The sequence below is a fragment of the Cavia porcellus genome, unplaced genomic scaffold (assembly GCF_034190915.1).
Source record: "Cavia porcellus strain 051 isolate PalLab524CR breed Dunkin Hartley unplaced genomic scaffold, mCavPor4.1 scaffold_25, whole genome shotgun sequence".
Classification (NCBI taxonomy): domain Eukaryota; kingdom Metazoa; phylum Chordata; class Mammalia; order Rodentia; family Caviidae; genus Cavia; species Cavia porcellus.
Genome location: NW_026947508.1, coordinates 8,741,719 through 8,756,651, shown reverse-complemented (window position 1 = coordinate 8,756,651; position 14,933 = coordinate 8,741,719). Strand labels below are relative to the sequence as shown.

At 41.4% G+C, this 14,933-nt stretch overlaps 1 protein-coding gene across 2 annotated transcripts in view; it reads right to left on the bottom strand.

Moving 5' to 3' along the window:
• Positions 1-1,238: 1,238 nt before the first annotated feature.
• LOC100720528 (cilia- and flagella-associated protein 107-like) overlaps positions 1,239-14,933 on the bottom strand; it is a 28,014-nt gene continuing 14,319 nt past the window's right edge. Inside the window, exons 3-4 of one of the 2 annotated variants that reach the window (XM_063235208.1) lie at positions 3,627-3,804; positions 1,239-2,947 (exon numbers count right to left, since the gene is read on the bottom strand). In XM_063235208.1, the coding sequence (XP_063091278.1) occupies positions 2,766-2,947; positions 3,627-3,804 (360 nt within the window). In that variant the 3' untranslated portion in view covers positions 1,239-2,765. The remainder of the gene's footprint in view (positions 2,948-3,626; positions 3,805-14,933) is intronic. The other variant, XM_003471193.4, reaches the window with a different exon arrangement.

Genomic DNA, 14,933 nt, shown 5'->3' with positions numbered 1-14,933 from the left:
GGGCTTCTGCAGGCACTCCAGATCCGCCCAGCTCCTCCTCTGCACACTGATGGCTAGGTGCGGCTGGGCTCGGGGGACAGTGTAGGCCCGCCCACACGTCGGGAGCTCAGCAGACCTCCAAGTATAGCCGGGATGGGGAGGCGGATGTAGTGGCCTCTAACCCACTGCTCCACTTCACTGCACCCGGAAGCTTGGGGGGTCCGGAACAGTCTGAGATTTGGGCAGAGTGTGCTGAGCACTCACTACAGGCCGAGGTGCCTCAGGAACATGCGATCCCTCCCTGCTTGCAGAGATATTCAGTGAGTGATTGCCTTCTTATAGCAAAGGATACCACAGGGAAACAGACAGAGGTTTACTTTCTCGCAATAAATATATTATGCTCTTAACCTCTGTTATTCCTAAAAGTTATTCTTTGAGTTTAGGGAACACAAACTTGTACTAGAAATCTAGCAGTTTGGAAGTTTCTTTCTCTTATATCACCTGGACTCTTGTACCTTGCCCAGTCTGTGGCTCAGCTGGGTCTTTGTAGGAAGCAGAAGTACATAGTGTCCTCTAATAAAATCTCTCAAACCAACACTCCCTGAGGTCTCAAGTTCAAGTTTAACATTATCCCCAGTAAGGCACTGGCTCAATGGTCTGTCTGCAGATTCCATGTCTTCTTGCTGGCTTACTGGATGTACAATCTTAAGAAGGTTGTTCCTGAGATTACAGTAGAACTGAAAAATTCCTATCACACAGCAACATTGCCTCAGTTGTTTCCAGTCAGGAGGGAAGACAGGATACTCAAATAGATACTTGGGGGAATAAGGAAAATGGTGAAATGGGCAGGTGATGAAGGATGGAAGGAGAGAGATGAGTGGAAAGAGACAAGCAACAGAAAGGAATAAGGATATGTCAAGTACATGCACCTACTCCCAAGGATGAATGTAAGCTTCATTTTTAGCAAACATGGATCAATTAAGATAAACTAAAAGTAGAAAAATGAAAAAGGAGCTGGAGGTGGTGCTCGAGTAACCCTAGAATAGGGAACCTGAAGACAGAATGTGCGCAATTTGAAAGATGGCACAAATCTGGCTTTCAACTGAATCATCTTATTTGTTCCCAGGATAAAACTGGATAATCAGTCCCCTTTATGCCCAAGTCCTGAATGTCAGTGTGCACTTAACCTGCAATAAGTATTGAACTTGAATTTATTCCTCCACCCTCCTTCCCTGTTCTCTCTCCTTGTCTTTCTTCTTTCCTTCTTTCCTTTTTCCTTCCTTACTGTCATTTTGTAGAATGTGCAGTAGTGGGTGCCAAAAGTGATACAATGAAAAAGATTAATAGAAATACAACCACCAATAATTTTAATTTTTCTTTAGAGCATAAAAATGTCTCTTGGTTGTTTGGTGTTGGTGGCAGACACAGCAGGTGATCTGCCAGACACAAGGGCACTTTGAGCCTGCTATGATGGGTACATGCTGGTGCTAAGGAAGGAGAAGTGGAGAGGTAATTTTCTCCTTGAAGGTGATAGGAGAAAGCCACTAGAGGTGTTTTTTTGTAAGTCTAAAGTGTGGGATACTGAACTTTTGAGAAAAAGAAAGGCTTCTGGGACCAAACTTGGCCAGGGCTTGGGCAGGGAGGCCCATTTAGAGTGGAGGTTTATGGGGAATATCGAGACAGAGACTCAGGTCATATGGCAATGGTCCAGATAGGATTCCTAAAAGAGACGTGGTGTCATACACACACACAACTATTGACTGTTAAGCACCAGCTTGGATTTTCTGTTTGTTTGTTTGATTTTTGTCTTTTTGAGACAGGGTTTCACTATGCAGTTCAGGCTGGCTTTGAACTCATTTTGTAGTTCCAGCTGGCCTCAGACTTGCAGCCTTCCTCCTGCCTTAGCCTCTCAAGTGCTGAGATTACAGGCGTGCACCACCTTGCCTGGCAAGCACCAGTTTATAGTAGGCACCGTATACTAGGCTTACTGTAGTGAATGCAGAAAATGGGGTGGAAGCATATGGTAGAGAAAAATTCTTCAAGGAAAGCCTGGGCTATAATTAATCTCAAAGCGAAAGCGGCCAGATTATGGACTGACCATTCTTAACCCAAACTGGCCACCGTGTCAGGGCAAAGTCTATCCCGGGTGAAGGTGGAAAAGTTCACCCTAAGTTGTTCACCTGAACTCATGTAGAGCACCAACCTCATTCGCAACCCAACAGCAGGCTCTTCCTTCCACAGATCTTGCAAAGTACTGTGAGGGTGCAGGGCAAGGCCCTGTGTTCTCCCTTCTTCACAGCCAGTGCCTGGCTCCCCAACCTAAATAACCCTGGGTGAGCTGCCCTCCAGCCTCATTATCACCTCTCAACAGCTCTTCCATTTTCCCTGGAGTTTTTTGATGAGCTTTCCCTCCCTTGAGACACTTCTCGAGGACTCATACTTACTTGTGAAAACACAAGGGAGTCCATTATTATTTTGGCTCCAGTTTTCCCTCCCGTGAAATGAGGAGATCAAACTTCTGGTTCTCTGGGACAATGTTAGCTTGTATTCTGCATGTGCATGGTCCTGAGGCAATGTTGAAAAGTTTTAATTCAGAGATAGGAAAGAAACGAACCCTGGGGTTTGAAGGTAATAGTACCATAAAATCCAGCTCATGATTCTCAGGATCCCTCTGGGGGCAGACCTAATTCCCTGGGTTCTTCTGCACCTTTTTATTGTCAGGCAGATCCAGAAATGCTGTGAATTTCCAGGTGTTTCTGGCTGAACTGCTGGTAGAGTGGTAGGTTTCAGAAGTGTGAGACAGGGTGCAGGCAATGGGGAGGGACCAGGATGGCGTGCTCCTTCCTGGACATTGCACACACTGGTGGTCTGGGGTAGGAAGAAGTATAAATACTTTCTCTGAGGCCAGGCTTGGAGGCAAGCCACCTCTGCTTCAGTCGCTCATACAGTCCATAGTTTGTAGGGGGACCTGCAAGAGAAACACATTTGGTTGTCATGGGTTTTGAAGAATTTTGTACAAAAGAGGCATGAGAATGGGTGGTGGGGCCCTACAGGTTTCCCCAGGTTGCTCTGTCAGAACATAGGCTGGCAGACCTAAAAGAGATTCATAAATATCTCGCCCCGCTCTCTTTTTATTACTGAATTTCTTTCCATACCACCTTTCTCTGTTTGAAATTATCTTATTTACTGGATTTTAAATTATCTTATTCAGGAATGGTGCCATCTACCTCTGCACTAGAATGTCATATTACATGTTAGGACTTCTCTGTGCTTGGTATCACTATGTCCCAGGCACCATAACATGTGAGGAATGTCATCTGAGAATTATTGTGTCTCTATCTATCCAGCCAATGACTGATGGGCAAAAAGTGGGGACGTTGCTCTCCACCATCTGTGTACCAGGTAAGCACATGGTATCTAGGTGAAGGGTCATTACAATATTACCTCAGTGTCAAGAAGAATGGTAGACGGTGGCCCTGAGTGGAAAACAAGACTCATTTATTCCCATATAACCTCATTCTGCAGCTCCTTTGGGGTCAGGGCCCCTCATGTTGGGTCTTCTGCATGAAGTGGGCTCGCCTCAGCCCTATGCATTTATAGTCTCCTTACAGACCAACAAAGGAGAGATGTCTTAAGTATAAGAATACCAAGAAGAGGAAAATCAGCCTTCTCTGGCAGCCACAGCAACTTCTGTCTACTCCATGTGCGGAGGGCGGGCAAGCTTGGGTTATAATTATGCCGGTTGTAATGGTCATCATATGTGCTGATCAGATGGCGTTGTACAGGCTCCTGGTGGTGGGTGGTCAGGTGTTTGTATGGCAGGCCCTAGAAGGACAGACACAATGAGAATGTTACTAGTCAAAGTGAGGCACCCAGTTGGCAGTGGATGGAGATAGGAACATGATAGATGCTATGATACTGATTGACAGGAAGACTCCATGAACTAGCAAAGAGCCACAGGACTATTGTCTTGTTAGAGATGAGATCTCCTTAGATGAGGTGGTGGTTAGGATGTGGTTTAGGAATGGTTGCATGTGAAAAGTGCAATCAGAAGCAAGTTATTGACTCTCTGTATTACCTGTCACTGGCAGCTATTCCCAAAGCCACCAAATGGGAGACGTGTTGGTCCCATTTTGATGTAGTCCACCTTCAAACACAAGTCCCAGCCCGCTGTTATCATTTCTCTGAATTCAGTCCCCAGCCCTCCCCCTACATAGGCCAGATCTTTTCATCCAGAATGTGCTACGGTGACAAATAATAATAAAAGGACATTTGATTGAATAGGAGAGGCAGAGGCACTCACAGGACAAACAATTTGTGAGCTGAAATTATACCCCTAGATTTGCCTACAGGCTCATCCACCCAAACACCTGTTTCCAAGCCAAGCGAAAGATGCTGACACCAGCCTCGCATCTGCCTTTTATTTCAATCAGTGACTGTGGGAGGAATCAGAGCTGTTCCATGAATTGCTTTCCCTTGTGAAGAATTATGGCTCTTAGGGTGGGAAAGAAGGGCAGGGAGTTCCTGGATAAGCAGTTATTTATGGGTTGAAGAAAACTATGTGGTGTTTGCCAGAGTCAGTGCTTTTCTTAAGGAAATCTTGACCTGGAAGGGAATCTCAGGGGCCTAGGATGATTTCCAAGGGAGAGTAACATGGGTTTCCATTGTTTAGGCCTCTTGTGTGGCACAGACAGGGGCATCTACGTCTGCTAGGCTCTATTATATACTGCACCCAGAATGCAAGGGGGAGTTCCACACATAACTTGGACTACAAGAACAAGGAGATGGCAGGCACAGGCACAGACAAAAAGCGGGGTTCCCAAAACCTACACTGCCAGGTGTGAGCAATGTGCTTTCAATGTCAGAGAAGTGAGCAGCAGAGCTTCAAATCTGCAGAAGGAGTCACTTTGCCTGGGGGCATTGGAACAAGGAAAGGAGAGTTTATCTGTTGTTTCCTTGGGCTCTGGGTATGGCCCTGATATCTTGATTGTGTGCACAGGATTTTTGCTACAATCAGGTATGATAAGGTGACAGACAGACAACTTTCTTGGAGACAAGAATTTATTACTTCCTCTTCTCATGAAGAAGGTTGCACCTGATACCCGGGGCCACAGGATGCAACACAGGTTAGTCAGGAGGTGGCGGGAGGGACCCCTGACAGGCCAGGCCAGGCAAATTTGAACAAGTATATAGTTGCAGAGTTTCAATAATTTCAGAGGCTGCAGGGTATAGCGATCTCTAGTTTTCCAGTAGTAAGCCCTATGGTGTTTAAGAAGTCAAGAAATAGTGGCCAGAAAATCTTAGATAAGGAGATAGTTAGGGTGTAAGTTTAGGGATTACTGGTTTGCATATGACTGATGCCTTGAGAAGCAAATGGCCTAATATCTTTAGGAACTACTCTAGCTCTCAGACATGACAAGGTTAGTAAAGTCACTGAGACATCAAAGCTTCATAAAATTTAGAAAATTAACAACAAAATTAGCCTAACTAGGCCACACCCAGCCTCTTTCAAGCAGCAAACAGGGGCCAGAATCCAGTACGGGACCCTGACTGCGCGTGGGATGAATTTCAGCCTATGGGGAAAACTGGGAACTTGGCTCCCAGGTGGTAAGACCATGATCTGCATCTGAAATCACGAAAGGACACAGGGAGTCCCAAGGGCCCAACTGGCCCACACTCAGTGCTCCAAGTGGCAAGCAATGGCCAGCAATCTTCCTGGGAGTAAAAGTGGGCCAGGTGATTCCCAGTGCACCGAGGAAGCTCTGAAAAATCTGCGCAAAACCTGAAAATAGGTGAAACTCCAGCTGGCATTGAAGAATGTGTCCCTGCCCTGGGACTTTGGCCTAGGCTGCCACGACCATCCTGTGTAACTCCTGCCAGCCCTGGGGTATGTGTGTTGCCCTTGGACTTTGGCCCACACAGCTGCAGGCTTCCTGTATGACTCCAGTTAACACTGAGGAACACCACGCTGCCCTGGGATTTTGGCCCAGGCCCAGTGGATGCCTGGACCCAGGACATCTGCTGGCTCCTCCAGGACACTCCCTACCTCCTGGACCTAATACTGCTGTTGACCTTCAGCTCCCACCCTTTCTCCCAAAATCTTGGGCTATAGCAAATTAACTGTGCAATCTTGAAGGGAGATTTAGTAACTGCCTCACCCAAACAGAAGATTTCAGCAGACTCCACTCAGTGTGGTGAGTATGCCCCTAAAACAGAGGTATAGAGTGGGTAAATAGGTCCAGTAGTAAAGCTCCCTCCCACTAACTGTAAGACCTTGGTGATTCTGGCAAGAGTACACACAGAAAGCATCAGACAGGGTAAGGAGTGTGCCAATAAGGACTTCCCCAACTTGGAGAAAATTCAAAGGGCTCATGAGATACACAGGCACACAATAGGGGCACAGTAGGGCCTCAGCCAACACAAACATTATAGACAGGGAGATTTGGTGACCTGGAATAATCTGAAGATAAAGTAATAGCAGGAACTAAAAGCTGACCTACGTCAATACTATTAGGCTTGTCAGCCCAGGAAGAACATAAGACTCACCCAACAGGCCCTGCAGTAGGAAGTCAGGTGAGTGGCCTATCTCTTCATTGAGTGACCCAGCAATTGGACAAACACCAACCTTACATTAGGACCCCGAGATTCAAACTACCAACAGTTAACGCTAGTGGGACTGAAGCACCAAATGTTAACTTGAAAGGGGAAAATGGCAAAATGAAAAAGCAAAATGTAATCTCAAACATCTAGTCCACTAGGAGCAAGTACAGGAGACATTGAAATAGAGGACTTCAAAAGTAACACATTTAAAAGCTCTGAAAAGATAGCAAGTGAAATAAAACAACTCCATGAGGCTATAGAGGAAATCAAATTAAAAGTAATCTCCCATGTAAAGATAGAAATAACAACCTTAGTGAAGGAGTTGCTGAGCACAGCTAGAGAAGAAATACAGAAAAAAGTACAGGAGCATGGGAAGCTGATTAAAACCTTGAATGAACAATATCAAAACAAGCAGAATTCAAGAAAGAAACTCAAAGAGACATGCAAGAAACAAAAATTGCTATTCAGAGCTGGCAGAACCATTTAAATGAAGCTGAGGATAGGATTTCAGACTTTGAGGACAAATCACAATTAGCAATCATGAAAGAATAGAACTTTTAAAATAGCAAAGCAGCATGAAATGACAATCCAACAGCTTCAAGATGTTGCCAAGAGAAACAATATAAGCTTAATAGGCATGAGTGAAGATGCAGGAATCAATGCAAATGACATAACTAAAATATTCTCAGATGTAATAGCAGAAAATTTCCCAAACATGGGAAAAAATCTGATATGCACATACGTGAAGCATATAGAATGCCAAACAGTCATAACCAACTTAAATCTACACCCAGACATATAATTAAGATCCCAGATATACAGCATAAAAACAGAATACTAAAAGCTGTTAGAGAAAAAATGCAACTCCTCAGTCACGGAAAGCTCATTGGAATCCCAGCAGACTTTTCAGCACAAACCCTCAAGTCAAGTTGAGTTTGGAATAAGATATTTCAAGCCCTAAAAGAAAACAACTTTCAACCCAGACTGATGTACTCAAAAAAACTTTCATTCAAATTTAATGGAGAAACAAGATACTTCCATGACAAAGAACAAGGTAAGAAAGTCTGGTCCACCAAACCAACACTACAAAGAGTATTAAAAGACATACTAGCTAGAGATAAAAATGGCCACATTCCCCAGAACAACAACAGAAAGAAATCACCAGGTAGGACAAGCAATTAAGAAATGGGAAAAAAAGCAGAAAACAAACAACTGTCAAAGTCAAGCCAATACATATCAGTGATATCCATAAATGTAAATGGCCTCAATTCACCTATCAAAAGAAATAGATTGGCAGAATGGATCAAGAAACACGATCTCACAATATGTTGTGCACAAGAAACACATCTGACCCAAAAGGAAACTCATAGATTAAAAGTCAAAGAATCAAAACAGTATTTCATGCAGCAAGAACCTAGAGAAAAGCAGCGATAACTATTCTATTTGCAGACAACGTGAACTTCCAACCTAAAATGATTAAAAGAGATAAAGAAGATCAGTACATAGTCGTTAGTGGAAAAATTTAAGAGGAAGAACTAACATTATAAATATATACGCACAAAATGCAGGAGCATTCAAGTATGTAAGACCAATGCTCAGGGACATGAAAAGCCAAATACACAAGAACATAATTATAAGAGGGACCTTAACAGCCCATTGTCACAAAGAGATAGATCAACTAGACAAAAAGTCAGCAAAGAAATAATAGAACTGAATCATACCTGCAAGCAACTGGACTTAGTAGATGTTTACAGAGTGTTCACCGAACCACATCACAATACACATTCTTCTCAGCAGCTCATGGGACAGTCTCAAAAATAGACCATATATTATCCCATAAAACATTCTTAAGTAACTGCAAAGGTATTGAAATTATCCCATGCCCAATATGTGACCATAGCTCATTGAAATTGGAAATTAATGGCAAAAGAAATTATGAAATCTGCATAAAAACAAAATTTAAATAACAACCTTTTGAACAATCAGTGGGCTACAGATGAAATTAAAGAGTACACAAATCAATACCTACAATTCAATGAAAATGTAGAAACAACATATTGCAATCTGTGGGGTGCAATGAAAGTGGTCTTAGGAGGGAAATATATATGTATAAAAGAGGGAAACATATAGCAATAAACATCAAAAAAAAAGAATGAGCACAAATAAACAAACTAATGCTTCATCTCAAGCTTCTAGAAAGAGAAGAGCCAGTTAAACCCAAAGCTCATAAAAGAGAAGAAATTTTAAAGATTAGAGCAGAAATCAGTGCAATTGAAACTAAAAAAAGTACAAAGAATTAATGAATCAAAGAGCTGTTTTTTGAGAGAATGAGCAAAACTGACAAAACTCTAACTAACCTTATAAAGAAAAAGAAAGAAAAAACCCAAATTCAAGCAATAAGGACTGAGGGGGGGAAATTACTATAGATCTCATGAAAATTCAAAAGATCATAAATACCTACTTTGGAAATCTCTACTCACATAGAGTGGAAAACACAGAGGAAACATGAACTAAAAACATGAACTTTCAAAGCTCAGTCAAGAAGATAGCAATTTTGAATAACCCAATATCAGCTATTGAAATTGAAAATGTAATTAAAAACTTACCAACAAAGTAAAGCCTAGGTCCTGATAGATTCACCGCTGAATTCTACAAGAAATTTAGAGAAGATTTGATGCCAGTACGCCTTAAATTCTTCAATGAAATTAAAAAGGAAGAAATCCTCCCTAAATCATTCCTGGAGGCAAGTATTACTCTCATACCAAAACCAGAGAAAGACTCAACCAAGAAGCAAAACTATAGGCCAATCTCACTAATGAACATTGATGCAAGATTCTCAATAAAATACAGGCGAATAGAATGCAGCAAATCATCAAGAAGATTATACATCATAACCAAGTGGGATTCATCTGAGGAATGCAGGGATAGTTTAACATATGCAAATCAATAAATGTAATACACCACATCACCAGAGCCAAAAACGAAAACCACATGGTCATCTCAATAGATGCAGTAAAAGCTTTCCATAAAGTCCAACATGTGTTCATGATAAAAACCCTGTAGAAATTCAGAATACACGATGTCTACCTCAATATTATAAAGGCCATCTATGACAAACCAACAGCCAACATTATACTAAATGTACAAAAACTGAAAGCTTTCACTTTAAAATCAGGAACAAGACAAGGTTGTCCACTCCTATTCAATATAGTTCTGAAAACACTAGCCAGAGCAATCAGACAAGAGAGAGAAATAACAGGAATAAGGATAAGAAAGGAAGAAGTTAAATTGTCACTTTTTGCAGATGGCATGATACTTCATAAAGAAGATCCAAAAAACTCCATTTAATAGCCTACTAAAAGGAATAAACAAATACAGCAGTTTAGCTGGCTACAAAGTAAATGCTCAAAAATCAATAGAATTCCTGTATGCAAACAAAAAAGTCACCGAAAGAGAAATTATGAACTATCGCCTTTCACAATAGCATCTTAAAAAAAATGAAATACTTAGGAATCAACCTAACTAAGAATATAAAAGGCCTACATGCTGAAAATTATGCTAAGCAAAAAAAAAGATATTGAAAAGGATATTAGAAAATGGAAGGATATTCCTTGCTCTTGGCTATGAAGAACCAACATTATGAAAATGGCCATACTCCCCAAACTGTTATGCAAATTTAACACAATCCCAATCAAAATACCATTAACACACCTCACATATCTAGAGAAAACACTCCTAAAATTCATTTAAAAACAGAAGAAACCTAGAATAACAAAAGTCAATTATGGGCAACAAAGGTAAGGCAGAAGGCCTGACTTCAAACTATACTACAAAACCACAGTGACAAAATCAGCATGATACTGGCAAAGAAATAGACCTGAGGATCAATGGAACAGGTAAGAAGATGCAAGTACAACTACAAAGACATTCAGCCACCTGATACTTTACAAGCAGTTTACAAGCACCTGATATTTTACAAGCAAAATGAAAAGACCTGACAGCCAATGTTACAATTCCCTGGAAGGATATCCTCTTTAATAAATGGTGTTGGAAAAATTGGCTCTCCCCATGCCAAAGACTGAAATTAGATCCATGTCTATCACCATGCACAAAACTAATGTCTAAATGGACCAAAGATATAAATATTACAGCGGAAACACTAAATCTGCTGGAGACAAGGTAGGTAGAAGTCTTGGAGACTTCGGAGCAGGTAGAGAATTCATGAAGAAAACACAAACTGCGCAGGAAACACTTCAAAAATGGGTATCTCATATTACTGCAAAGTTTCTGTACTTCAAAAGAAATCATCAACAGACTGAAAAGAAAAACCACAGAAAGGGAAAGAATTATAGCCAGCAACCCCTCAGACAAAGGACTTATTTCCAGAACATATAAAGAATTGAAAAACATCAAGATCCCAAATTGAAAGACCCTCTCCAAAAATGGGCATCTGAGATGAACACAAAGTTCTCAGATCAAGATATACAAATGGCAAATAAATACATGAAGAAATGTTCACCATCACTAGTCATTCAAGAAATGCAAATTAAAACAGCACTGAGATTTCATCTCCAGAGAAAATGGTTGCCATCAAGAAATCAACTAATAACAAATGTTGGTGAGGCTGCGGGGAAAAAGGAACTTCTCCACTGTTGGTGGGAGTATAGACTGTTGCATCCACTATGGATATCAGTATGCAGATTTCTCAGAAGACTAGGATTGGAAGTCCCATTCAACCCAGCTATTCTGTTCCTAGGTATTTTCCCAGAAAAACTAACAAGGTCATATCACAGTGATATATGTGTACCCATGTTCATAACAGCACAATTTGTAATAGCTAAACCTGGGAAACAACCAAGATGCCCATCAACCACAGAGTGGATGAAAAAGATGTGGTATTTTTATGCAATGGGATATTACTCAGCAATAAAAACAGATGATCATGAAGCTTTCATAGGCAAATGGAGCCAACTTCAGGCTATCCTCATTAGTGATGTAAACAAGAATCATATTAATAAATACCACATTGTGTCTCTAGGGTAAAAGGTAGTAAGAAACGAAAGAATAATAAACCCAAAATATATAATTGCTACTGTAAAAAGGAGAGGGGAAAAAGTGCTCTAAAGATATAACTGCATGGATGTTGATTGATGACCATATTACTAAGTTTTCTTTGGATAGTTGAACAGAACTATTAGCAATTTCACTGTTTGAATGTCCACTTTGTATGCTTCACTTTTGTAACTTGAACAACTATTTGTAAGAGGACAATATGTAATTATCAACTAGTGATTTCTTACTGTTCATTTTTTTGAAATTATGTATTATTTCTACCCTTTTTCTGTTTTTTTTTCTTTAAATAAAATAAATAAATAAAAACAAATTTAAAGCTGGGTGTGTTAGTACAAGCCTTTAATTCCAGTACTGGGGAGCCTGAGGCAGGGGTATTACAAATTCTAATTCCACATGGGCAATTTAATGAGATTTGGTCTCAAAATAAAAAATGAAAAGACCTGACTGCCAATGTTGCAAAGGCTCTGATTTTAGTTTCAAGTATTGCCAGTAAAAAAAAATAAATGGATAAATACAAAGGAATAAAAATATGATTGGTAGACCTCCCCAAAGGAACATTCCCTGAAGAGAGTCCTCTGTGGGTAATGGTAACCCTGCTACCAAGGGCAGTTTGGAGAACAGACAGCATATGCCTATGAACAGAGAGGAGTCACTAGGAAGCAGAGCTGACAGAGGTGATGCAACCATGTGAGGGCAGTATTGTGCCAGTACCCAGCACAGAACAGGTTTTGGAACAGAATTCTCAGGAATGAGCTTTCAATTGTATTTGCATTGGAATTAGAGGCTTTTTAATTTTAAGCAGGCTGTATGTTAAGCTCTGGTTCAAGGTTTGTAATAGGGCTTAACGTGTTCAACAAAAGCTAACTAATACTCTGAAGTATGAGAACTAAGCTAACTTCCCCCACCCCACCACCACACAAACACATAGGTATTGCCCTCTGGGGTTCTCACTGTGCCTTGTTTCTGTTCAAGTGCTTTTCTGTCTTCAGCACACACTAATGGTGAGGGTGAGCAGCCAGAGCATTGGCATGGAACTGGGATGCCTGCAGAAAGGTGGGTGCCAGTGTGGTTCACATGTGCCTTTGTGTTCAGCCGTGCCTGTGCAGCCCAGGAACCCAGCAGACAGCCCAGAGCCTGACACTGTTAATCCTGACATGGATCTGGGAATGCTAAAGATGGACTTGCAAAAAAGTTATCATCTGAGTCATGCCTTGCCTGGTTTACAGCAATGTCAGCTTCTCCTTCCTTTACCAATAAGCCATAAATCTTTGGAAGACTCTCATTCCCTATGAGCACATATCTTAATAATCTCATTGGGTCCTTTGCAGCTGTAAAATGCTGGCATTCTGACAGGTTCCTGCCAATTGACGAGGTGCCTCCCTGCCACTATTGTGAGATTAAGCAGGTGTAAGATCAGTGGAGTGGGAGAGAGGGGCCAGCGATAAGGGCAATAGGCTGACAAAAGAAGCCTCTCAGGATTCTTTGGAGTGTGACATGTTAGGGAACAACTGTGCCCAGGATGTGAGCACCCACATGTTCACTCTCCCAGGGCACACCCACCAGAAGGTACCAAGAGCAGTAAGGGAGGAGGAAGCTCTACCTGCTCTTCCTGGAAATGTCATCTGGTTGGGTCTGAGGCTGAAATAAAGAACTGACTCCATCTTGTTTGTAGAATAAATTTTCAGGTTCATTGACCTGATGCACAAAAAGAACTTTCAGGATGCATCAGTACAAAAGACACAAGAAGAGCTTATTAGAGATATGGGACACACTACAGAGCTGAGCATGGGTGCTCAGAGAAACAAGAGACACGAGAGCCAGAGTTGAGTACATTTGAAGAGGTGTCTTCAAGACAGGTGATCTAGGATGTTTGTTCTCACCGTCCATCAGGTCACATTGCAAGTCATCTACTTTGAAGTTGAGATATGCTCCCCACCGATATTACTGCTTTTTTTTTTTTTTTTTTTTTTTGTCTTTTTCATTTTTATCGGTACCGGGGATCGAACTCACGACCACCTGCTTGCAAGGCAGGTGCTTGTGCCGCTGAGCTAAATCCCCAGCCCCCAAGATACTACTGCTTTTTAAAGATGGAGGAAGCACAACTTACAGGACAAAAAGACAAGTTAACTAGGATTTATAATTATATTGTAAAACACTAAGAAATATTTTTTGAATGAGTTTTATGGAAGGGTTCACATTTTAGTCACATTTGGGCTGAGCACTGCTGGGAGGAGCACCTGGCTGATATCATAAACTCAGCACCAGGAATGAATGAAAGGGAAAGAGTTTAAGAAAGGAAGATGCTTTATTTGTAAGGAAGAGCCGTCAGAAGACAGAAAACTGCCCCAGAGTGAGTGCAGGAGGTTTGTGAAAGATGGATTCCTCCAAGCACGTGACCCTGGTTTCTTTTATTAGAACTAATGACTACTTCCTCCATGTGGGTACCTGGAACATGTCACATCTGATTGGCTTTCTGGTTGTCTTTGGGCACCTTTGCCTACATGCACATTCCTTTTGGTGGGCTTTAATTGACTGTTACCTAATGTTTTGTGATACATAAATTGAGGGGGTACTTACAGAAAGGTAGCTTAGAGTTAGTGATTAAGAAGAGTAATGTTTTTGGTATCTAACATAGTGACCCAATGTAGTGCAGTGTGTGTGTATGTAATGTAATATAGTGACCTTAGGGAATACACACACACATACACGCACACACACATATACATGCATAGATGCATAGATGTAACTGTGTATAATTTTATATACTAAGAGTTAGATGACCTCCACTTGTTTCCTTTTCATTTGTTTGCAGTAGGGGAGGGGATAACTAGCCAGATTTCTATGCTTCTGTCTTTCATCTGCTATGTCTATCAGTTCTTACTCTGGTAAATTCTTATATTTAAATGTGTTAGCTAGGGCCTTTCTAGGTCTAGTTTCTCTCTTTCTCTACCTTTGTCCTTTTAATCGCTAAAAGGATTAACTACAGAGGCAAAAGCCACTTGTGCTAAGATTTTCTATTAATATCTTTAATAAAGCCTAATGAGGCCCTTATTGTATTCTTTCCTAACTGTTGACCGCTTTTCTCTACAGGGCTGTTACCACCCTGAGATTTAACATCACCTGCTCATAGAAGCAGTGATAGGGTAACACTGATTGAAGTCCCTGGCAGCAAGATGCTCATGAAACTGCTCCTGATTGCCCAGGACATGCTGAGCCTGGAAGATGTTGGCTTGTATGTCATGAATGTGGGGAGGACCCCACGCCTCTGTGTGGGACCAGCT